This window comes from Trichomycterus rosablanca, chromosome 17 (genome assembly GCF_030014385.1).
Source record: "Trichomycterus rosablanca isolate fTriRos1 chromosome 17, fTriRos1.hap1, whole genome shotgun sequence".
NCBI classification, from domain to species: Eukaryota; Metazoa; Chordata; class Actinopteri; order Siluriformes; family Trichomycteridae; genus Trichomycterus; species Trichomycterus rosablanca.
This window is the reverse complement of record NC_086004.1, coordinates 2,697,220-2,712,371: the sequence shown is the minus strand read 5'-3', so window position 1 is coordinate 2,712,371 and position 15,152 is coordinate 2,697,220. Positions and strand designations below refer to the sequence as shown.

Below are 15,152 nucleotides of genomic sequence, written 5' to 3'. Positions count from 1 at the left end.
CACACACACACACACACACACACACATTTACCTATAGGGCAATTCAGTGTCTCCAATTAACCTGACTGTGGGAGGAAACCGGAGCTCCCGTTGGAAACCCACGCAGACACGGGGAGAACATGCAAACTCCGCACAGAAAGGACCCGGACCGCCCCGCCTAGGGATCGAACCCAGGACCTTCTTGCTGTGAAGCGACAGTGCTACCCACGGCTCTTTGTTGGTGCAGCAGAAAATTATACTAACCCACTACTGCTGGGATCCAGGGTTTGAATCATCAGTGGTGCTGTCGGCCAGTCAGGCATCTACATAAAGATGTGAATAGCTAGGTTTGGGGAAAAGGGGTAGCCGAGGCACTACGATGGATCAGTTTTGGCAACCCTGGCCTCATGCTTTGCTTTTAATTATTATTTTTTTAAATAATCAATGTCCAATCCCCCAGCCTCTGCCCCCTCCTAAAAAATTACATTGTCTATCACTGCCTTATGTTCTACATAATAGTGAGCATAATTACTTTTGCTTGTTCTTTGTTATGTGACAATTGCATTGCAGAAACGATAATTTGTTAACGATGCAATGTCAAAATATTACCAGCAGATGGCAGCAGAAAACCAAATGTCATTTTAGCTGTCTGGAGACATCTGACGGTAAATTAGTAGAATAGCACACACATGTATTATTTATATCTACTCAGATGCTTTTGTTTTTACACAAAAAAGAATAAGATGGAGCAGATTAACTGATTTCTTTTTTACTATTTCATTCATGCATTTTCTTTAATTTTCTCCCAATTTTAGCGTAGTCAATTTGTCTTCCGCTGCTGGAGGATCCCTGATTACAGTCGAGGTGGGTATACTGCTGCTCACGCCTCCTCCGACCCGCATGCAGCCCTTAGCGGAACCTTTTTTCACCCATGCATTCTGCCCAGATGTCTCTCTATCTGCCAATCAGGGTCCTTACACAGCGTTTGAAGACCCCACCCACATAGTCGGGTCATCCAGCCCTAGCAGAGATGTGTCTGCTGCCAATTATGCCCGCTAGATGGCGCCCAGTCGACCGGTGGCAACGCCAAGTATCAAACAGAGGAGTTCAGAATCTCGGCGCTGGTGTGCTAGCGGAATATCCCACTGCACCACCTGGGCATAAAACTGATTTCTTTATATTTTGATTTTTTAAGGATGGCAATAAATTAATAGTTAAAACAAGTTTATGTGCAGGCGGCACAAGTGGGAAGCACTGTCATCTCACAGCAAGAAGGTCCTGGGTCCAGGTCCTTTTTGTGTGGAGTTTGCATGTTCTTCCCATGTCTGTATGGGTTTCCCACAGGCCAAATACATGCAGTCAGGTTAATTGGAGCTACTAGAAATACTCTAAGTGTGTGTGTGAGGGTCCAGGGTGTTTCCTACACTGAATCGGATAAAGCGGTGATACAATAGACAATGAATGAATGAATGAATGTTTATATGCAACAGCAGGACACTTACAGCTGTAAGAGTCAAGTAAAGTCAAGTCAAATTTATTTGTATAGCAATTTTTAAGCAAGCCGAGGGCGACAGTGGAAAAACATCCTTAAAATTACAGGAAGAAACGCTGAGAGGAACCAGACTCAGCATGGACCTCCGTCCTCCTTGGGTGGCCTGGAGGACAATTTGAATAAATAGGATGAACACAAATCATTACAGCTAGCAAATAATAATAATAATAATAATAATAATAATAATAATAATGTAAACAATTAGAAAGTGGGTGCTGTGCAGCAACATGAATGGTCCTCATGTTCTCCAGACCGTTTCTTACTGGGAAACACGAGGCTGGAAGACACCCAGGCAGGGTGCTGATTTATTTCAGTGCATCACACACTCAGCTGTTTACTTATTCACATCTAGAGGCAGTTTGGAGCAGAAAACCCAGAGAAAAGCCATGTAGACATGACCAGACTCGAGCATCGTATCCAGGTCTGATGCTCTGCTGCTCCAAAAACACCCACTGTGCCACCATGCTGCTCTCTTAAAACAACATTTATGTTTCTAATATTTTACAAATAGAACACAGCCCAGCACAGAAGGTTCATTAAAGAGGATCAGCAAGTATTCAAAACATCCCTCAGAAAAACAGATGTGTGTATTGAATTAAACATGGTAATTACGGCGTGATTTGATGGATAAAAAGCTTGAAGGCCTTATTTTCTCTCCTCCTGCCCACCTCAGCGCTCACATCCGAGCGTTAGTTTTTTCCAGCCTCGATGCGATTGATTCGTCAACTGTAGCCGAGCCTCGGGCTGTGGATAATCACGCTCATTGCTTTTGCCATTTATTATAAATTCCTGTGGCTTTCGGGTCTTCTGTCACAAACTGGGCTCTGATGCCCTGCTTAGCGGTGCGCTAATGAGCAAGCGCCAGGCTCGGAGCGTAATTAGGCTGGTGTCCTCATCCTGCTTTGCCCGCTATTTTTTTTTTCATCACTAATAATAAATGAGCAGCGTTTCTCCTCTCTTGTGTTCCTTCAGTTGGAGAGGATGTGGTCGGTTGGAGGGTGCGATTAGCAGAGCGCGAGCGCCATGTGCTCAGCCCGGGGGAGACGGGAGCGTAAATAGCAACAGGTGACGGTTCGAGCACGAGCAGCAGGGGCCCCTGGCATTTGGACAGCTTCACACTGAGCTGACAGAATAGCAAGTGTTATTAGCTCAAAGCCTCCTCAGCAAAAAGCAGCAGACATTTGATTTTTTTTGTTCTTTTTTAATATCACACCAAGCGAGAACAGATCCTGCACAAATGATTCTCAGTCTAACACCACGATGCTGATTTTAATTAATGTGGCTCGAGGGTTTCGCTACTGGCAATGAATGTACCTGGCATTTGTGTGATCAATTCGAAACTAATGGGCCATGTGATTGGCACTAACAAGCGGTATCAGGTGTGGGTTTTAATCCTCCTCGCTGGTTTAATCCCACACACGTGCATTAATGCTGATTAGATCAGATCCTTAAAGCAAACACAAGAAAAAAACCTTTATTATTTATTTTCTATAACCCTTCCACAAACACCTCGTCATGAAAGGAAATAATCTGAATGTAAAACTTCCATCAGTACGTGTCTGAAGCGTTTAGGAAAAGCAGACGTGAGAACCTCGTTGAACACGACGTGTTTGAATGAATATGCCATCAATTTCCACCCTGAATAAAATTTTGACATTACGAAGATTGTTCTGTCAAGTTGCCAGATTTGATTACAGCTGTTGAAGGAAGTCTGGTCAGAATAAAAGAAAGAATTTATTACCAGGGGTCCGCCGCTGAATTACAACTGGATTACAGGAATAGCCAGAAGCAAAAGGTACACTAAAAAATGTAAGTTAAATCTTTACATACACGGATCAGCCATAACATTAAAACCACCTCCTTGTTTCTACACTCACTGCCTGTACTTACTGACTGTAGTCCATCTGTTTCTCTGCATGCTTTGTTAGCCCCCTTTCATGCTGTTCTTCAATGGTCAGGACCCCCACAGGACCACCACAGAGCAGGTATTATTTAGGTGGTGGATCATTCTCAGCACTGCAGTGACACTGACATGGTGGTAGTGTGTTAGTGTGTGTTGTGCTGGTATGAGTGGATCAGACACAGCAGCGCTGATGGAGTTTTTAAACACCTCACTGTCACTGCTGGACTGAGAATAGTCCACCAATCAAAAATATCCAGCCAACAGCACCCCGTGGGCAGCGTCCTGTGACCACCGATGAAGGTCTAGAAGATGACCGACTCAAACAGCAGCAATAGATGAGCGATCGTCTCTGACTTTACATCTACAAGGAGGACCAACTAGGTAGGAGTGTCTAACAGAGTGGACAGTGAGTGGACGCGGTATTTAAAAACTCCATCAGCAATGCTGAGAATGACTGTAGTGGTCCTGGGAGAGTCCTGACCATTGAAGAACAGCATGAAAGGTATGCAGAGAAACAGATGGACTACAGTCAGTAATTGTAGAACTACAAAGTGCTTCTATATGGTAAGTGGAGCTGATAAAATGGACAGTGTGTGTAGAAACAAGGAGGTGGTTTTAATGTTATGGCTGAACCATATAGAGCACGCTATTCCAAAACCATGGGCATTAATATTGACACCTGATGAATAAATGACATTCTTTACTTTATCATGTTCTGTTGGGTTGAGGTCGGAGCTTTCGGTGCCATTCAAACCATTTTTTAATGAACCTCGTTTTGTGCACAGAAGTGCGATAATTAATTCTCAAGAGGGGATTGATATCAAGATATGTTTTTCCTCCAAGGTTAATTTCATAAGAAAAAAAACAAAGTTGAATTAAAATTCTATGACTTTTTAAAGTAATACTTGTAACCTAATAATAAAAACGACTACTGACACAGTAGTAGTACTCAACATAGTAAGTCCTCTACATTTAAACCATCAACTTGCTTAGCTTGCAAAGATGCGAATGTTCGTCTCTGTTTAAAATCTATTTTAGTACAAAATGTAAAATAGTCAGTATTTTAAGTTTAAGGGCGATGTGTCTCTGTTGGTTGGTGGCGTACAGGATCCCACACTATAAGTAAACGTTTCCTAAGCACAGCCTAATCTAGCACAAATACAACTCTATGCGATATATACTTTATCACCACCACCAATTACAGAGTTTTAATTATAATTGTAGCCAATTAGTCCTCAACTGCTGGGGACCCTGATCACGTCTGAGGAGGGTATATTCCTGACACACGCTTCCTCTCACAGTTGTCCACCAACCTCTTCTTATTCGCTCGTACTTCGGTGGATTCATGTGTGAGGCCGGTCTTGCACATGGAGAGTCATGCTCTGATCTCCACGTTCCTCCACTTCTGTACAGCCGCCTTGGGCTACTAACCAGGGTCCCTACAGAGCGTTGAAGACCCCAACCTCTTATTTTAGTCCAGAATTTTCCCACCCAGCAGACTAGTGGCCGATTTTTTCTGCTGTAGACACCTGCTAAGGGGTGCCCAGCAGACCTGAGATTCAAACTCGAAGATTTCGCCACCTGAGCACCTAGATTTTTGTTTATTTGAAATGAACCAATGCGATTCATGTACAAAGACCAAGTCATCTTGATAGAAAACCTCATTAGCGTACAGCGCTATATGCTGTAGACCAGGGTTTTTCAGAAAAAAATGGGTCGCAGAGAAAAATAATAATAATCAAATAAACTTGTACGCGAACGCCCCCTTGTGGAGGCTTTATGTTACACCTTGTTTAAAGAGAGTAAGATGTGTTGTGTTGCCTGGGCTTGCATAAAAAATCATAAACAAATTGTGGTTCTGCTGTAGGCTAACTACAATGCTGGATGCCTCTACAAATTGAACTCGGAACGTAACTTGTTTATATCTAAACGACCAACTGTAATTATTCAATAATCAAACATTGTACCTAAAGGAAACAGTGGGTTACAAGCAATCAATAATGAGATGTGTGATGTGGTAGAAAAAACATCCAGTGAGAGGAAGTTTCAGACAACATTTCTTTAATACAAAGTCAACATATCTACATACACAGTGGTTCTCAAACCAGTTATTGTTTCAGTTAGAAGTAACAGTTTGAAAGCAGAATCACTTGGCTTCCATACAAACAAAAGCGCTTTTTCACTTTAATTTTGGCTTCTTTTTGTTTCACCAATACCTTCAACTTTGTTTTGTTTTGTGTTTTTTTTGCACTGGATCGGTATTCGATGGCGTTTGGCCGGTGTTGTTACGATTACTGGAATCCGAACACTGAATCAGAAAGTCTCGTCGTGTCGTGTCCAAGAGTTCTGCCATCCGGATACAAGTGTCCATTTTTTGTTTTATCATTTTATGAGTGTCTTTATTTCTCCAGAACGAGCTGAACAGTTCCCAAAGGCAGCGCTGGAATTTCAGATTCCGAATTCTTTCTTCATCTTTAATAAGATCCGCAGAGGAAAAATAAAAACAGAACTAAAGTGATGATGGTCAGTACCTGGTACGTACCTGTACAGATTTAGAGCAGCACGCAGCTGGTACAACGAGAGGACGGAGGAAACGGGCAGTGTGAAAAAACGCAGCGGAATTAATCATGCGACCGCACACATCACTGAAGTCACATTTCTGTATTTCTGTATTTTGAGCTACACCAGCAGATCTGTGTATGAGCTTCTACACCGAGCGAGTGCACGAGCCCTTCCCAGTTTCATTATCAAACCTAATTTATTTTATTCAAAGGGGAACGAAAATGTTAAAGTAATTTACTGTAGGTTATAACCAGCTGCTTAAAGCACTTATGAAAAAGAAAACAATCAAACTTCATGACATGACCGCTGAGCTTGTCGTGGTCGACAGGCAGCGCTCATCTAAAATAAAATAAAATAAAATAAAATAAAATGAAAAAAAATAAAATGCAATGAAATAAAATAAAAAAATAAAATGAAATGAAAATTAAATGAAATGAAATAAAATAAGATGAAATGAAGTAAAATAAAATGAAATAAAATGAAAAGAAATAAAAAGAAATAAAAATAAAATAAAATAAAATTAAATTGAATAAAATGAAATAAATTAAATAATACAATAAAATAATAAAATAAAAAATAAAATAAAATAATAAAATGAAATAAAAAGAAATAAAATGAAATAAAATATGATAAGATAAAATAAAAGAAAAAGAAAAATAGTGAAAATAAAAAAATATATAATATAAAATAAAAAAAATAAAATATAATAATAATAAAAAAAATTTAATATAATCCAATATAAAATAAAATTCATGAAATTAAATGAAATAAAATAAAGATGAACAGAAAATAGATGAAAAAGACTTACTACGGTGACAGGGAACGATTTTCATTTTTCCATAATTTCATTATTATTAAGACAAAAATTGAGAGTCAAATTATACAAATACATATATTCTATATTTGTTTATTTACACGTCATGTTTAGGATTGTTGTTCAACTTTAACAAATGCATAATTTTAATCCAAAAGTAAAAAAAATGCTAAAAAACAAGAAGGGGATAGATATCAAGATATGTTTGTTTTCCAAGGTTAATTTCATAAAAAAAAACAATTCAATTAAAATTCTATAACTTTTTAAAGTAATACTTGTAACCTAATAATAAAAACGACTACTGATGATAAAAATTAATAATGAATATAAAAAACGATGGGCTCACATCTTTATCAGAAGCCAGACTGCATTTCTTTAAATCATGATTATATAAAAACAAAGAATAAACGTTCACGTGTGGTAAAAAAAAAGACAGAAAAAATGCTATTCATATTCATACATGATTTGGGTACATCTTTATATTCTGCATTTAAATATACTGTCTGTGTAAGTGTGTGTGCATAAACGTATACACACACACACCGACATTTCGTTTCTATAGTGAAAAAATAGAATGTCTTTTAACGTAACGAACAAAAAGCATCGCCTCGGCCTCCCTCCGAATTAAAAAACGAGTACGTTATCTCTGTTACAAAACTAAACTGAGAAATCAAAGTAAATTACAAGAATCAGAATAATACACGTCGCTTTTTTACTTTCTTTTTTTCTGTATCATGTTATGACAACGATAAGGCTTTTTGGAAATAAGAAAGACTACAAACGGCTCCTTCCACAGCGCGGTTAGTTACACTACGGCTCTGCTTCGGCAGCACACACACACACACACACTCGATGGAAAGCTCCGAGAAGAATCCAAGGTTTCGACTTCAAGCGTTCTCCAGTAACACACACACCGTTTCAACCAAAGTCTGAAGAGAGAGAAGCTTCACGGCTTCCTCCTGTCCTCACACACACACACACAAGTTCAAGTCTCGCTTGACTGAAATGGGTTGAAAGTTCTAGGTCAGGTCGTACCGTGTTTTTTTATTGGTCGAGTTCAGGTTGCTATATCCAGATATCCAGACTGTCCATAATTACCCATGAAACAACGTGGGGATCCAAATTAAAAGCTTTAAGGGACGTTCAAACCTCTTAACCAGAGCCCGTGTGAAGGTCTCACCATGGCGTATTTGTCCATATATCCGTTTTGCGACTTTGAAATGGTTTTGTGACCCATCAGGAACCATCCTGACTTGCTTGAATTACCAGATAGGAACTAGACGTTCTTCTTAAAGCAAAAATGAGGCCGGATGGTGAAGTTTACATTGCTGTATCCATGAAGGACCTTGATTACCCAGCGGTTGATTATTAAACACCAGTACCAGGCTGTGGTTCTCAAACAGGTTGAAATATTTGGATGGAAATTTGCAGTTGGTTACTGGAACATCTAAATTGGCTGGGTCAGCTGAAGATTATACCATCCATCCATCACAAATCCTTCTAAGCAGCCCATGTAATAAAGGTCCACTCTCTTGGAGTTTTGAAGGATCACCTTAATTTCTCCAGAATGTAAAGCAGAAGTAAAAGAATATCTCAATGTTTTATTTTTGAGGAACATGACACTTCAGGCTCAGATTTTTGATATTGGCATTGTTGACTACAAGGAGCATCAAGAAATTTAGTTCATGAGGAAACTAGAGTCCTTTAATTCTGTTCTGGCTAAGAGGAGCATCTTCACTGCTTCAGAAGGACCATGTGGAGAAATTCCATCGTTCAGATTTGACAAACTTTAAAGAACTGGTCCAAAACTACATTGGACATTGGAGTTGACCGTGGGACACGGGAATCTTGCTGCTCACGAGAAAGAGGCTTTCAGGTGTGGTCATTAAAGACAGAATTGAACCGTCGTCCATGTGGTCGTTCTACGCCTCTCTAGGAATCCAAAAATACAAATACTCCTTTGGTCCTCACATGTCTGATTGGTATTAACGATCCATTCTGCGCTTTTGAAAGTCATGCCTTTCGCTTTTATACGATTTTGAGACGAAGCTACGTTGGCGTGTTCTGAAAACGTTGGCTAGCTCGTCCGAAAAAGCACCAAAACGACCGGACACGCCTCGAACGCTGGAGAATACTTGATTAAAGGTGTGTTTTGTGAGATACTGGCCTTGCTGTGAATGGTAACAGCTTCAACATCCTTCAGTTGCTTTTAGACGTGGATCAGAAAGTGATACGGAGTGAATTTCAGAATAAAGGGAATAAAGTTCTGCTTTGTGTGGTCATCTTCAGGATACTGCCGCCATCACCGGACCAGGCTTCAATCTTCTCAAGGTTCTTCACTGTTTAACAAATTTAGGAAAGTTCACAGGTGTCCAGTGTAAACACGGAGGGATCTGAGCTCAGAACCAGCAAGTCTTTCAATTTCCAGTCGAACTGATTGTTAAAACAGACGATCGATGCCTGCTGGGTCCATTACGTCTGGTGTATCTTTACAGGATTGGTTTGAAGACATACGTCCATGTACAGGTGATTAATATCCTCCACATCAGAACACTTGAGGTCAGGTTAGCAGTCCCACATAAACGTAGAGCCGTCCCGCCCCGCAGCCTGAGCCAACTTTGATAAAAGGATCCTTTAGATCTGATCTGGATCTCCATCCAGCTGTTTGGGATCACTGTTTTGATTGATATTCTGGAACCCCCCATCACTTCAGACGGGTTTTATTTTGATTTTATTTTCAGATGTTTATTGATTGATATATTTTTTTTGTACAGTCGATGTAGATCGAATTTGGAGCGGGTGCCTGCGGCTCAGGAGCTGTAGAGGGGGTGTTGGGTACGGGGAAGAGGATGGCTTTTTACGTTGCATAGTGATCGAAGCTTCCTAAATATTCCAGAGCCGCCTGGTAGCAGAACTGGTACTCGTCCTGTAAAGCAGTAACAACAGCAGAGAATGAAAAGAACGTAGAAACAAGCGGGTCCGTCTATATTTGGGTTAAATTGAGCCACCTGATGGGTTTTTAAGAGAGTCTCACCTCTGTTTGCACCATGGCTGGCCTCTGGGTTCTCAGCATTTTGACCGTCTGGAAAATGTCCACCACACCCTCGTAGCGCATCCTCTCCAGCACAATGCTGAGCGTGATAAAGACTCCAGTTCGACCCACACCAGCACTGGATCACGGGACAAAAAAGCAACTAATCAGAAATTCTGGTATATTATAATATATGAACTCAATTTCATTCACAACAGTTAAAGCTTTTTTGTATACATTTATACATTTGCCCCAATTTAGTCATATCCAAAGTATCTGACAAGTGTGCAGAACAGACAGTCACGCAACTAACTCCATTATCCCCTGTATTATCGTCCAGGTACTGCTGATCAGGCAGCAGGGGGCGTAATTGCAGCAGTTATGAGGAACCCTGTTTAGCCATCGTCCCGCCCCTTACAGACACACAGCCAATCAGGTGTTTGTAAGAGCTGAGATTCAAACTTGAGAGCTTTAGATCTCAGCATTGGTGCTGTGCCACCCGAGCACCGTTTAACACATTTTATACCCACATTTACCCACATGTTATATCCACATTTACCCACGTTATACCCACATTTATACCCACATTTATATCCATAGTTAATATCCATTTACCCACATTTATACCCACATTTACACCCATAGTTAATATCCACATTTACCCACATTTATACCCAAAGTTATATCCACATTTACCCACATTTACACCCAGTTATATCCACATTTACCCACATTTATATTCACATTTACCCACATTTATACCCAAAGTTAATATCCACATTTACCCACATTTATACCCAAAGTTATATCCACATTTACCCACATTTACACCCAGTTATATCCACATTTACCCACATTTATATTCACATTTACCCACATTTATACCCAAAGTTAATATCCACATTTACCCACATTTATACCCAAAGTTATATCCACATTTACCCACATTTACACCCAGTTATATCCACATTTACCCACATTTACACCCAGTTATATCCACATTTACCCACATTTATATTCACATTTACCCACATTTACACCCATAGTTAATATCCACATTTACCCACATTTATACCCAAAGTTATATCCACATTTACCCACATTTACACCCAGTTATATCCACATTTACCCACATTTACACCCAGTTATATCCACATTTACCCACATTTATATTCACATTTACCCACATTTACACCCATAGTTAATATCCACATTTACCCACATTTATACCCAAAGTTATATCCACATTTACCCACATTTACACCCAGTTATATCCACATTTACCCACATTTACACCCAGTTATATCCACATTTACCCACATTTATATTCACATGTATACCCACATTTATATCCAGTTATATCCACATTTACCCACATTTATACCCATAGTTATATCTACATGTATACCCACATTAATATCCACATTAATATCCACATTTATACCCACATGTATACCCACATTTCAGTACACAGATTCAAAGCCACAAAATCATTGAATCATAAAATTGTTCATCTGTTTTTATATAACTGTTGTGTATGAATATCTATTACTACTGTCTACAACCTTTACTGGTTATATCACAGCACTGTTTATATCACAGCACAACCTTCACTGGTTATATCACAGCACTGTTTATATCACAGCACAACCTTTACTGGTTATATCACAGCACTGTTTATATCACAGCACAACCTTTACTGGTTATATCACAGCACTGTTTATATCACAGCCCAACCTTTACTGGTTATATCACAGCACTGTTTATATCACAGCACAACCTTCACTGGTTATATCACAGCACTGTTTATATCACAGCACTGTTTATATCACAGCACAACCTTTACTGGTTATATCACAGCACTGTTTATATCACAGCCCAACCTTTACTGGTTATATCACAGCACTGTTTATATCACAGCACAACCTTTACTGGTTATATCACAGCACTGTTTATATCACAGCCCAACCTTTACTGGTTATATCACAGCACTGTTTATATCACAGCCCAACCTTTACTGGTTATATCACAGCACTGTTTATATCACAGCACAACCTTCACTGGTTATATCACAGCACAACCTTTACTGGTTATATCACAGCACTGTTTACATCACAGCACAACCTTTACTGGTTATATCACAGCACTGTTTATATCACAGCCCAACCTTTACTGGTTATATCACAGCACTGTTTATATCACAGCACAACCTTTACTGGTTATATCACAGCACTGTTTATATCACAGCACAACCTTCACTGGTTATATCACAGCACTGTTTATATCACAGCCCAACCTTTACTGGTTATATCACAGCACTGTTTATATCACAGCACAACCTTCACTGGTTATATCACAGCACAACCTTTACTGGTTATATCACAGCACTGTTTACATCACAGCACAACCTTTACTGGTTATATCACAGCACTGTTTATATCACAGCACAACCTTCACTGGTTACAGTGTATCACAAAAGTGAGTACACCCCTCACATTTCTGCAAATATTTTATTATATCTTTTCATGGGACAACACTATAGACATGAAACTTGGATATAACTTAGAGTAGTCAGTGTACAACTTGTATAGCAGTGTAGATTTACTGTCTTCTGAAAATAACTCAACACACAGCCATTAATGTCTAAATAGCTGGCAACATAAGTGAGTACACCCCACAGTGAACATGTCCAAATTGTGCCCAAATGTGTCGTTGTCCCTCTCTGGTGTCATGTGTCAAGGTCCCAGGTGTAAATGAGGAGCAGGGCTGTTAAATTTGGTGTTTTGGGTACAATTCTCTCATACTGGCCACTGGATATTCAACATGGCACCTCATGGCAAAGAACTCTCTGAGGATGTGAGAAATAGAATTGTTGCTCTCCACAAAAATGGCCTGGGCTATAAGAAGATTGCTAACACCCTGAAACTGAGCTACAGCATGGTGACCAAGGTCATACAGCGGTTTTCCAGGACAGGTTCCACTCGGAACAGGCTTCGCCAGGGTCGACCAAAGAAGTTGAGTCCACGTGTTCGGCGTCATATCCAGAGGTTGGCTTTAAAAAATAGACACATGAGTGCTGCCAGCATTGCTGCAGAGGTTGAAGACGTGGGAGGTCAGCCTGTCAGTGCTCAGACCATACGCCGCACACTGCATCAACTCGGTCTGCATGGTCGTCATCCCAGAAGGAAGCTGACGCACAAGAAAGCCCGCAAACAGTTTGCTGAAGACAAGCAGTCCAAGAACATGGATTACTGGAATGCCCTGTGGTCTGACGAGACCAAGATAAACTTCTTTGGCTCAGATGGTGTCCAGCATGTGTGGCGGCGCCCTGGTGAGAAGTACCAAGACAACTGTATCTTGCCTACAGTCAAGCATGGTGGTGGTAGCATCATGGTCTTGGGCTGCATGAGTGTTGCTGGCACTGGGGAGCTGCAGTTCATTGAGGGAAACATGAATTCCAACATGTACTGTGACATTCTGAAACAGAGCATGATCCCCTCCCTTCGAAAACTTTTCCAAAAGTTTTCCAACAGGATAACGACCCCAAACACAACCTCCAAGATGACAACTGCCTTGCTGAGGAAGTTTAAGGTAAAGGTGATGGACTAAACCCAATTGAGCACCTGTGGCGCATCCTCAAGTGGAAGGTGGAGGAGTTCAAGGTGTCTAACATCCACCAGCTCCGTGATGTCATCATGGAGGAGTGGAAGAGGATTCCAGTAGCAACCTGTGCAGCTCTGGTGAATTTCATGCCCAGGAGGGTTAAGGCAGTGCTGGATAATAATGGTGGTCACACAAAATATTGACACTTTGGGCACAATTTGGACATGTTCACTGTGGGGTGTACTCACTTATGTTGCCAGCCATTTAGACATTAATGGCTGTGTGTTGAGTTATTTTCAGAAGACAGTAAATCTACACTGCTATACAAGTTGTACACTGACTACTCTAAGTTATATCCAAGTTTCATGTCTATAGTGTTGTCCCATGAAAAGATATAATAAAATATTTGCAGAAATGTGAGGGGTGTACTCACTTTTGTGATACACTGTATATCACAGCACTGTTTATATCACAGCACAACCTTCACTGGTTATATCACAGCACAACCTTTACTGGTTATATCACAGCACTGTTTACATCACAGCACAACCTTTACTGGTTATATCACAGCACTGTTTATATCACAGCACAACCTTTACTGGTTATATCACAGCACTGTTTATATCACAGCACAACCTTTACTGGTTATATCACAGCACTGTTTATATCACAGCACAACCTTCACTGGTTATATCACAGCACTGTTTATATCACAGCACAACCTTTACTGGTTATATCACAGCACTGTTTATATCACAGCACAACCTTTACTGGTTATATCACAGCACTGTTTATATCACAGCACAACCTTCACTGGTTATATCACAGCACTGTTTATATAACAGCACAACCTTTACTGGTTAGTTCACATCCACTGTATAACCTCCATTATTTCTTTATATGTTTCTATTTTTTCTATTTATTTCTTCTGTTCTTTCCCCCTCACCTGCAGTGGACCGAGATGGGACCATCCTGGCCGAACTGCTCCTTGGTTTTATGAACCTGTCCGATGAAGTCGATGAAGCCCTCACCAGACTTGGGTACCCCCTGTTCTGGCCAATCAGTGAACTGGAACTGCCGCACCGTCCGCGACTGTCCGTCCTGAGAGAGGGAGGGAGGAGGAAAAAGGGTTATTATATATTACTATATTACAATATATTATTATTAGGGATGCATCAATACCATTTTTTCCCAACCGAGTACGAGTACAAGTACATGTATTTTTGTACTTGCCGATACCGATACCGATACCAATACCTATTTAGAATACCGTTTTTTTTTTAAACAAAAACACACGTGAGAAGTGACGAGAAGTTTAATGATACCACGTCCAAAAATGCACGTCAACAAGTAGCGAGTGATCAAAGTGTTTGTGCACTGATGTGATGAAATCAAGGACGAAAAATAAATGAATCTGAGTGGATTTGGCAACACGAATAGCATGGATTGTTCTGTAGTGAGTTGGAGATTAATAAATATTTTTGCAATGTTGGTGTTTTGTTGTTATGTTTTGTAGAGAACGATCAGGTCAGAAATACTGTAAAACGTGTGTGTGTGCTGATGTATTCTGATATAAACTATATTATCCCCCTGTCCCACCTGTTTACACTCCTCTCCTGCGTTTCCCCTCACACCGTATCCTGCGTTCTCATTGGCTGTTCGACATGTCACTCATTCCCAGTCGCACATCTCAGATATCTGACATGCT

General features: G+C 40.2%; 1 protein-coding gene across 6 annotated transcripts in view; it reads right to left on the bottom strand.

The window, feature by feature from the left end:
• Positions 1-6,918: 6,918 nt before the first annotated feature.
• Positions 6,919-15,152, bottom strand: part of ptprsa (protein tyrosine phosphatase receptor type Sa) — a 265,829-nt gene continuing 257,595 nt past the window's right edge. For all 6 annotated transcript variants that reach the window (XM_063012370.1, XM_063012365.1, XM_063012368.1 and 3 more), the window contains 3 exons: positions 14,391-14,545; positions 9,845-9,980; positions 6,919-9,736 (listed from right to left, as the gene is read on the bottom strand). In XM_063012370.1, the coding sequence (XP_062868440.1) occupies positions 9,668-9,736; positions 9,845-9,980; positions 14,391-14,545 (360 nt within the window). In that variant the 3' untranslated portion in view covers positions 6,919-9,667. The remainder of the gene's footprint in view (positions 9,737-9,844; positions 9,981-14,390; positions 14,546-15,152) is intronic.